The sequence below is a fragment of the Suricata suricatta genome, chromosome 7, assembly GCF_006229205.1.
Source record: "Suricata suricatta isolate VVHF042 chromosome 7, meerkat_22Aug2017_6uvM2_HiC, whole genome shotgun sequence".
In the NCBI taxonomy this organism is placed as follows: Eukaryota; Metazoa; Chordata; class Mammalia; order Carnivora; family Herpestidae; genus Suricata; species Suricata suricatta.
In genome coordinates this window covers 35,995,125-36,005,947 of record NC_043706.1, presented here as the reverse complement: position 1 = coordinate 36,005,947, position 10,823 = coordinate 35,995,125, and the positions used below count along the sequence as shown (strand labels likewise).

The 10,823-nt window shown below is 35.8% G+C and overlaps 1 protein-coding gene across 1 annotated transcript in view; it reads right to left on the bottom strand.

Moving 5' to 3' along the window:
- Positions 1–10,823, bottom strand: part of DNAH8 (dynein axonemal heavy chain 8) — a 323,365-nt gene that overhangs the window by 283,868 nt on the left and 28,674 nt on the right. Inside the window, exons 6-7 of the mRNA XM_029943168.1 lie at positions 1,317–1,506; positions 682–845 (exon numbers count right to left, since the gene is read on the bottom strand). Coding sequence (XP_029799028.1) covers positions 682–845; positions 1,317–1,506 — 354 coding nt within the window. The remainder of the gene's footprint in view (positions 1–681; positions 846–1,316; positions 1,507–10,823) is intronic.

Below are 10,823 nucleotides of genomic sequence, written 5' to 3'. Positions count from 1 at the left end.
TTTTTTTTTTTGCCTTAGTCTTCACTTGACTGAAGATTTTTCTTCTCTAGCTCCACTGACCTGTGCTTATGAACTAGAAATCTGTGACTTGGCTCCTAGAGGCCTCTTTCAGTTTAGAGCAATTACATAGTGCCTAATTTGGGACAGGATGGGTAACGAAAGTTGGCACCTCTCAGAATGTTAACATATGCCCCATTCCTATTGCCATTTTTCCTACTGCCAGAGAAAATTTATGTAGCCAGTGAGTTGCAGTACTGACATGAATGAGCCTAGTTTGAACCTCTTTGTCAACACAGACAATGCCACTGATCAACCAAGAGGTATTTATTTAGTGTCTAGCACTGTGGCTATGGTTGCTTCACTGTATCCTTTCTTTTCTCTTATGAAGAGTATAAACAACATATAAAGTATTGGAATGAATGCTGGCTATTCCTGATTCTTCACTTTTTTCATTCTCAACCCATATGGTTATGGTTACCTCCTTAAAAGTGAGAAATATTTAAAACTGATTTTCATTGACCCCCTAGAGAACAATGATTTTGCACTACAGTCAAGAATAGAATGAGTTTCATAACAGAATCTGCAAGATTCCTCTTCCCTCTACTTTTAGGGATACAATGCAACGGCTAGGACACAGCTGAGAACGACTCATATCTGATGTAATTACTTGAGTTAGCTCACCTGTTCAATCTGTTTGTACCATGTCATCAGCACATCCTCTAACTGACGAACCATTTCTGAATTGCTGGCTGCAGCCGTCACTTCTTCAAAAGTATTCAGTTTGGAAAAATCAACATTGTCTACCTTCTTTAACTTAACTGTACCCTCAATACTTACTCTAGCACCTAAAAGGGAACAAACAATATTGAGAAGAGGTGTTTAATGTCAATGTGTGGTTTTTAGCTATAATTACTCAAATGTTAGAGAAACATAATACAAATTGATCGTTAGATTGTGACTTGGTAATTTGTTAATAAAATGTATTTTAATAATATGAATAAAGTTATATATTTTTGAAAAAGCTAATAATATAGAAATATTTTTAAATGTGGTGAAATTTTTTATTAATAATATAGGAGTAGAATCTTCTTCCTACAATGGAAAAAAATTTTTAATATATCCTACTCCTGCAAAGATTCCTGGAAATGAGAAGTTCCAATGATTTAATTTCTTACTTCTAGGTCTCATAATTACTTTGAGTTACACTTTCTTTTTAAGATGGAATGGTTTTCCTCTAGTGATTATCATTAATAACAGATCCTACAGTTAATTTCCTCATTTTTAGTAATGTAGTAAATGTTAAGTTTTGTACTTACCATCTAAAAATGAAAGGTATCTGTTGATAGTTTCAGTGAAAATGTGTTTTTCAGACTCTCCTTGCTTGGACTGGTTTAGAGCTCCCCAATTGTTTGTTGCAAGAATGGCTGGCACAAATATACTGGACAGCATCTCCCTGATCCCAGGAAGGATTCCTGTTGATGCATCCAGTACAGTAAACAGCACTTCCTGAAAGGGTGGTGTTCAAATATTATTTTATATGTTCATCCCATTAAATAACTTAGAATCATACCTACTTTTCATTACAATAAGCATAGGCAATATTTTTATACTATTAGAAAAACTAGGTGGTCCTAAAATTAGACTTTTGAAATCAACAAATTTATATTCTGTCCCCATCCTAATCATTCACGTGTTTGTTCTTCAAGGCGACACTTTCCTCAGGGCTTTACTTTCTACATAGGGAAGGACACATGGTCTGGAGCTTATACAATGTGGAGGAAATGAAGCTGAGTCTTCTGCATAGACTTCTTAGTGGAAAATTGCCCTGTCCAGGGAAATGAGACTAGAAAAACTGCATCAGAATAAGGAAAGAACAATGAAACTAGTCCTGTGCCCAGAATTTTAAGTGGAAAAGCTGATCAACCTCAAGAAATCAAAAACACAAAAATCAGAAGTCCAGTATCTATGAGTGTGACATCTCAATTAATACAATTAAAGTGACATGGACATCCCAAGCCAAGAAATTAAGATAAAAAACTTGCCAAAAGCTACTGATACTTTTTTAACTGTGAGTGTATGGTAGTGAAGAATACAACAGCTTCAAGTACAGTATGGCATTGCCTTGATTCGTGCTAAGGTGTCACCAGTCTTTCCTGCTACTGCTTCTGCACCACTAGTCAAATGCCAACACAGCAAGAAGGGCAAATGTCTCAGTAGAATGATAAAAATACATTTTGACTTTGCATATTCCATGGTTTGGGGAACCATGCTGAGGATCACTGGTATACCATATGCTTAACTGTGATTGCATTTACATGGTTATAGTGATATAAATAAATATTTATCTAAGCAAAATAGAATATAACTATGTTATAGTATATAAGAACAAAGGATGGGAAAATGGCAGGAGGGGCATAGGTTAAAAAAGAGCTGAATCTTCATCTTCCAAAGAGAAAAGTCACTAGGCAATGTCTGACCTGGCAAAGGAACAACCAAGACACACTGTTCAAAAATATGGAGGCAAATGAAAGAATCGGCTGAGAGTTTAATGGTTGCTCCTGGAGAGTGAGATAGACATCAATTTTCATAACAAGACTATAGAATGTCTTCCTTTTAAAATACTGCATACAGGGGCACCTCAGTGTCTCAGTCAGTTAAGGGTCAACTCATGATTCCAGCTCAGGTCATGGTCTCACCATTTGTGAGATAGAGCCCTGCTTCCGGCTCTGCACTGACAGTATCGGTTCCCTCTCTGCCCCTCCCCCACCTGGGGGCTTGCTCACGCTCTCTCTCTCAAAATAAATAAATAATTTCCTTTTAAGAAAAAATGCATACAACTGTGACTAAATAAAAACTCAATTATAAAAAAAGAATGAGTTGTACAAACAAGTTGAAGGGAGAATTAGTGAAATGGAAGACACACTAGAGAAACAAGTGCACATGTTTGGAGACATCATGGTGAAACTGCTTGAAAGACAAAGAACAAATTCAAACAGAAAGAAAAGACCCATCATCTATGAAGCACATTTACAGAAAAGGCTTCGTCAGCCAGAAGAGACACCAGAAGACAATGGAATATCTACAAGGAGTTTCAGAAACAACTCCCAACCTAGAATCAAAAACCAGGCTAAACAATCTCTCTTAAAGCAATTTTTCGGTCATAAACAGAAAAGGAGAAAATTTAGGGTAGATTTATTACCTTTCCCATGGTAGAAAGGAAGACTTTCATTAAGATTCTTTAAAATAATAAAGAGAATTAGTATTTGTTGAGGGACTACTATGTCAGACAAGATAAGAATTTGCTGATTTATAATTTAGTCTCACAACAATCCTGCAAAGTGAGTATTACTATTTCCAAATTAATAATGTAAAAACTTAAGTCATAAAAAAAAAGCATCTTGTCAAGGAACACTGCACTGGTCAGTGGTGAGGGTAAGAGGCAAATTTGGGTCTTTCTGAATAAAACTGCTGGACTAGATAAGGAGTGTCTAGGTCAATTCTCTCTTCTCTCTAAACTATTAAAGAGTTAAAATATTAGGTAAAGAGGAAATTAAAGAAAGTAACTAATACTCAAAATTATGTGAACAACATTAAATTCTTCCCCATGGAAGGATGAAAATTATCTGCCCACAATCTGGAAGAAATAGAATTTTCAAGAATTTTAAAAGCAGTGTCTAAAGGATTAATATCACTTCTTTCTATTATAGTAATTTCTCAGTTTCCCTGGATACATGAATACATTATTTTCTTGAAACTCAATTCAGTCCTGTATACAAAAAGGACACTAAGTAAAGTAAAACTGTAACAATGATAATACACTCAATGTTTAACTATAGGCTAGTGATGTCAACACATGGTAGAATAAGATGTCCTTTGTTTTTGTCCACTAACAAAAACCCAATAATTTGGTTTTTATCAATGGACAAAAGGGCTTTGTGGGAACTCTGGGATCCAGGACCATATGTCAAGGAACTCAGGAGGAGTCTCACCTACCATGCCATCAGAGAACAGGCATCCAGACCTCAGTCCAGGTATGAAACCTGCAGTGACCATGAACCAGCTCTAACCCCTCTCAGACACTGTCCAGGAGCCCCATGGACAAAACGCCTTTATGGAAGTCCAGATTTCCAGAAGAGAAGTTCCAGCACGCAGTTGGAGAAAAAAAAAATGTGGGTTTGTGAGCATGGATAAGGTAAGAGGAGCAGCTTGACTTTATCCACATCACCCCTCCCCCAAGGCAGTGCAGCTTAGGACCAAGGGAGATCTTCTTAGCCTTTAATTTCCCCTGGAGGGAAAAATGAGAGCCTGTAAATAAGCATCCAGCTTCTTCAGCAATGTAGGATGCTGCAAAGAGGCTCATTTCTCTCCCACCCGACCCAGATTACTAAATCATGAGCTACATGGCTGGGGCCAGTGGGATGTGGGCATAAACAAGCTGAGAGAGTGGCAGATAAGACTCTTGGAAGGCATTAAAGGGAAGCAGATCCTACTAATTGTATCACAGACTCCATCAAGGAGCCCACCACTGGAAGCCCAGCATGGCCACTGGAAACATCTGGCACATGGATTCCCCCAACTGGCCCATGGGAATCCCCAGCCCTCAGTCAGCATGCCTCAGCCACACATGCCCCCATCCTGTGGCTGGTTCCCTGTGCATGCTCTGGATGGCAGCAGTGAGAGCAAACTTTGGCAGATGGCTAGTGAGTATATGAAGAAAGCCAGCTCAAATCTGTTGGCCAGGGGGAGGTCACAAACTTCAGTTTTAGCATCATCTTTGGGAAACCAAAAGGAAGGTTGTCAGCTTGGTGCATTGCAGGATCGAGAGAAGGGATACAAGCTTGAGATTTCATCCACAAAAGGAAGAAAGAAGTGTAGAGCAGGTTTATCCATAGAAGGTCTGGGAGAGCCTCAGAATCACAAGCAGGGCTGAGGGAAGGTATTTCTTTCCCAAACACGGTAAAGACTGGAGGTGACTACTATACAAAACTTTAAGGAACATGATACCACCAAAGGATGAAAATAATTTTCTAGCAACCAACCCCAAAGACATGGAAATTTTCAATTTACCTGAGAAAGAATTTAAAATATCTGTTTTAAGGAAACTCAATGAACTACAAGAAAACATAGGAATACAATTCAATGAAATCAGGAAAAAAAATACATGAACAAAATGAGAAGTTTAATAGAGATCAAAATCATGAAAAAAGAGCCAAACAGAAATTCTGGAGCTGATGAATACAAAGAAATGAAAAATGCAACATTGGTAATCAACAATAGAATGGATCAAGCAGACGAAAGAATCTGAGATAGAAGATAGGAACTTTGAATTCATCCAGAGGATAACAAAGAAAAAACAATGAAAAAAGTTAAGCCTTTGTGATCTATGGGATATCCTCAAAAGCACCAATCTGCAAATTATTGAAGTTCTAGAAAGACAAGAGAGGAAGAAGGGGGAAGAAAGCTTATTTAAAGAAATAGTGATTGAGAAATGCCTAGATCTGGGGAGAGATTTTGGTATGCAAGTACACAAAGCTCATAGGTCACTGAACAAAATCAACTTAAAGAGATCCTTTCTAAGACGTATTATAAAAAACTGTCAAAACTCAAAGACAAAGAAAAAATCTTAAAAGCAGAAGAGAAAAGAAACTTGTAACTTACAAGGGAATGCCCAAGGTTACCAAAACATATTTCTCAGCTGAAACCTGATCAGGAATGTGTGAAACAATATATTCAAAGTGCTAAGAGAAAAAATGCCAATCAAGAATACTCTATCTGGCAAAATTACCCTTCAGCATTGAAAGAGAGATAAAGATTTTTCTAAACAAACAAAAGCTGAAGTGTCGTCACCATGAGACCCACCTTACAAGAAATGCTGAATAGAGTTCTTCAAGCTGAAATGAAAGGGCACTAATTATTGACATGAACACATATGAAAAAATACAATACACTAAAAAAGTAAGTATATAGTCAAATTCAGAATACTCTAATACTATAAATATGAGTGGTGGTGACCATGTGGCTCTAGTATAAAAGTTAAAGAATGTGAGTAATAAAAATAACTATAGCTACAAAATTTGTTAATATACAGTATTAAAAAAGATACTTTGTGACATCAAAAACATAACAGGGAGGAGTAAAAACATAGAGTTTCTTTTGCATACAGTTAAAGTTAGTTGTTACAAGCACAAAATAAAGGGTTATAGCTATGTCTTATGTAAGCCTCATGGTAACAACAAAGTAAAAATCTAAGGTAGATTCACAAAAGATTAAAAAGGAAGGGAACAGAGCATACCACATGGAAAAACACCAATTTACAAAGGTAAGTAGAAACAGAGGGAAAAAGAAAAAAATGGAGGTATGAAACAACCAGAAAGCAATCAATAACATTAGGAAGCCTTTACATATCAATAATTATTCTAACTGAAAATGGATTGAATTCACTGATCAAAAAACACAGATTGGTTGGATGGATACAAAAATAAGACCCAGCTATATTCTGCCTAAAAGAAACTGACTCACTTTATTAAGTACATATATAGGCTCAAAGTGAAAAGAGAAAATAAATATGCCATGCAAGTGGAAATCAAAAGAAAGCAGAAGTACCTATACTTATATCAGATAAAATAGACTTTAAGCCAAAACAGTAACAATAGACAAAGAAGGTTATTATACAATGTTACAGAGGTCACTTTATCAAAAAGATAAAGCTATCATAAATATATATGCATCCAACAGCAGAGGACCTAAGTATATTAACCAAATGCTAACAGATCTAAAGGGAGAAACAGACAACACAACAATAGTAAAATACTTTTTTTTTTAATTTTTTAATGTTTTTAATTTATTTTTGATACAGAGAGAGAGAGACAGAGCATGAGAGGGGAAGGGGCAGAGAGAGAAGGAGACACAGAAACGGAAGCAGGCTCCAGGCTCTGAGCTGTCAGCACAGAGCCCGACGCGGGGCTCGAACCCACAAATGTGAGATCTGACCTGAGCCGAAGTTGGAGGCTTAACCGACTGAGCCACCCAGGCGCCCCAGTAAAAGACTTTTAATACCCTACTTTCAGCAGTGTTTAGTTCATCCAGACAGAAAATAAATAAATATTGCACTTGAACTGTAGTTTAGACCAAATGTACCTAATAGACATATACAGAATGTTCACCCAAGAGCAGAGGAATATACATTCTTCTCAAGTTCATATGGAACATTTTCAGGAGAGATCCTATGGTAGGCCACAAAACAGCAAATTTAAGATGACTAAAATCATACCAAGTTTTTTTCCCAGTCACAATTTTATGAAACTAGAAATCAGTAACAAGAGAAACACTAGAAATTTCACAAATATGTGAAAATTAACACCTTCCTACACAATCAGTGGATCAATGAAGAAATCTAAAGGGAAATTAAAAAATATTTTGAAACAAATGAAAATGGAAACATAACCTCCCAAAATCTACAGGGCTTGTGATGCAGCAAAAGCAGTTCTAAGAGGCAAGTTTAAGCCTACATTATGAAAAGAAAGATATTAAACAACGTAACTTTACACTCAAGGGAACTAGAAAAAGAAGAACAAAGCCCAATGTTAGCAGAAAAAAGGAAATAGCAAAGATAAGAGCAGAAATAAATGAAATAGAGACCAGAAAAAGAATAGAAATTATCAACAAAACTAAAAGCTGTTTTGTGAAAAGATAACCAAATTAACAAACTGTTAGTTAGACTAAGACAAAAAGAGAAGACTCAAATAAATAAAATCAGAAATAATAGAGGAGACATTAGTACCACAGAAATACAAGGGACCATAAGAAACAACTATGTGGGTGCCTGACTGGCTCAGTCTGAAAAGCATGCAACTCTTGATCTCAGGGTCTTGAGTTCAAGCCCCACATTGGGCATAGAAATTACTTAAAGAAAAAAAGAAAGGAAGAAGGGAAAGAAGGGAGGAAGGAAGGGAGGAAGGGAGTGAGGGAGGGAGGGAGGAAGGAAGGGAGGGAGGAAGGAAGGAAGGAACAATTATATTCACAGTAATTGGAGAACCTAGAAGGAATGGATTAACTCCTAGAAACATACCATCTACAAAAACTGAGTGATGAAGAAATAGAATATATGAACACACCAATAATAAGCAAAGATATTGAATCAGCAATTAAAAACCTCCCAACAAAGAAAAGTCTAGTACCAGATGGTTTCACTGGTAAATTCTCACGAACACTTAAAGAAAAATGAATGCCAATTCTCCTAAAACTCTTCCAAAAAAATTGAAGAGGGAATACTCTAAAGCCATTTTACAAGGCCAAAATCACCCTGATACCAAAGCCAGAGAAGCACACTACAACAAAAGTACCAATATACCACTCACCAAAAGAACTATATCCCTAATAAATAGAGATGCAAAATTTTCAACAAATATTGCAAACCAATTCAACAGCACATTAAAAGCCTCATACATCATGATCAAGTGAGATTTGTCCCTGGGATGCAAGGATGGTTCAACATATGCAAATCAATAAATGTGGTACACCACATTAGAAAAATGAAGGATAAAAAGCATATAATAATTCCAATAGATGTAGAAAAAGCACTAGTAAACTATAGCTCTTGCAAAATTAAAAAATAAACTCTTAAGAAATTGAGTACAGAAGGAACATACCTCAAAATAATAAAGGCCATATTTCACAAACTTACACTTACCAGTGAACCAACAGTGAAAAGTGGAAAGCTTTTCTATAAAAGGGAAAAGGGGTGCCTGAGAGGCTCAAGCACATAAGCATACAACACCTGATTTCAACTTAGGTCTTGATCTTGTGGTTCAGGCTCCATGCTGACAGCATGGAACTTGCCTGGGATTCTCTCTCTCCCTCTCTCTCTGCCTCTCCCCACTCTCAAAATAAATAAGTAAACCTTAAAAAAAATAAACACAACACTCAAAATCATAGGCAGAGCAATTAGAAAAGGGAAAAAATATATGTCATCCAAATTGAAAAGGAAGAAGGAAAAGCGTCTCTGTTTACAGATGATATAGTACTATAAGTAGAAAATCCTAAAACGCCACCGAAAAACTGTTAGAAAAATTGTCAGTAAAGTTGCAGAGTACAAAACAAACACAAAGAAATAAGTTGAATTTCTATATATTAATGAAAAAAACATCTGAAAATCAAATAAAGAAAACAATACGATTCACAATAGCATAGAAACCAATAAAATTCTTAGGAATAAAGTTAACTAAGGAGGTGAAAGATCTCAAAACTATGACATTAATGAAAGAAATCAGCAATGACAAAAATAAATGGAAAGATACTCCATGTTCATGGATTGGAAGAATGAGTGTTGTTAAATGCCCACATTATTCAAAGCCACCTATATATTCAATGCAATCCCTATCAAAATTTTAATATTTTTCCACCAGACAGAAAAAGCATCCTAAATTTGTATGGAACCACAAAAGACACCTGAGAGCCAAAGTAATCCTAAAGGTAAAAAAACAAAACAAAACAAAAAAAAAAAAAAACGAAACTGGAGGCATCACACTTCTTAACTTCAAACTATATTGCAAAGCTAGAGCAATCAAAACAATATGGTACTTGACTTAAAAATAGACACATAGACCAATGAATTTGAATCAAGAACCTAGAAATAAATCCACACATGTACAGTCAACTAAAATTTGACAAGAGAGTCAAGAATATTCAATGAGGGGAGGACAGTTTCCTTCAATAAATACTGCTAGGAAAACTGGATAACTAGATGCTAAAGAATGAACTTTAACCTCTATTTTCCACTATTCACAAAAATTAAGTCAAAATTAACTGAAGACTTAACCATAATACCTGAAGCCATAAAACTCCTGGAAGAAAACACAGGGGACTACCTGAATGGTTCAGTCAGTTAAGTGTCTGACTCTTGATTTCAGCTTAGGTCATGATCTCATGGTTGTGGGATCGAGCCTCATGTCAGGCTCCTCACTGAACATGAGATATGTTCATATATATATATATGATGGAATCTTTATCTATTTATCCATAGTTGTACACTTATGTTATTTCTATATCTTGGTTAATGTGAATAATACTGCAATGAATGTGGAGGTGAAGATATCTCTTTGAAACCCTTATTTCATTTCCCCTAGGTAAATATCGAGAAATGGGATTTCCGCATTTATGACAGTTCTATTATAATTTTTTGAGGAACCTCCTTACTTTTCTTCATAGTGGCTGCACCAATTTACATCCCCACAGAGCACCAGGGTTCCCTTTTCTCCACATCCTCACCAACACTTATCTCTTTTTTTTTAAGTTTATTTACTTATTTAAGTAATCCCTACACCCAATGTAGGGCTCAACCTCATGACCCTAAAATCAAGAGTTGCATCCTCCCCTGATTAAGCCAGCCAGGTGCCCATATCTCTTGTCTTTTTTGATGATAACCATTCTTTTTTTTTTAATATAACACAATTTATTTAACATATGCAATTATTTTCCATCATTTACAATACAGTAGTTACAATGACACTCCAAACAGAAAAGCAAAGTAAAAAATCAAAACACCAACTTCTGTTTCATGTAATTAGACTTATATAGAAAGTAGAAGGTTAAGTACCAACTAGTTAATCACCTAATTTCACAGCATTCTGAAGTGGCAATCGTTATATAGCAGCTTATCTATGATACATTCAAGATAAATGATACAATTTATTACTTGCCCATAAGCTACAACACAGCCTGCTTAATACCTTTCCTTAAATTCCACCTCTATACTACAATATACTTGAGGTCCATGCAAAAAAGTAGCTACCTTTTATGTAGGAAATGGATGATTAAGTCTTTGG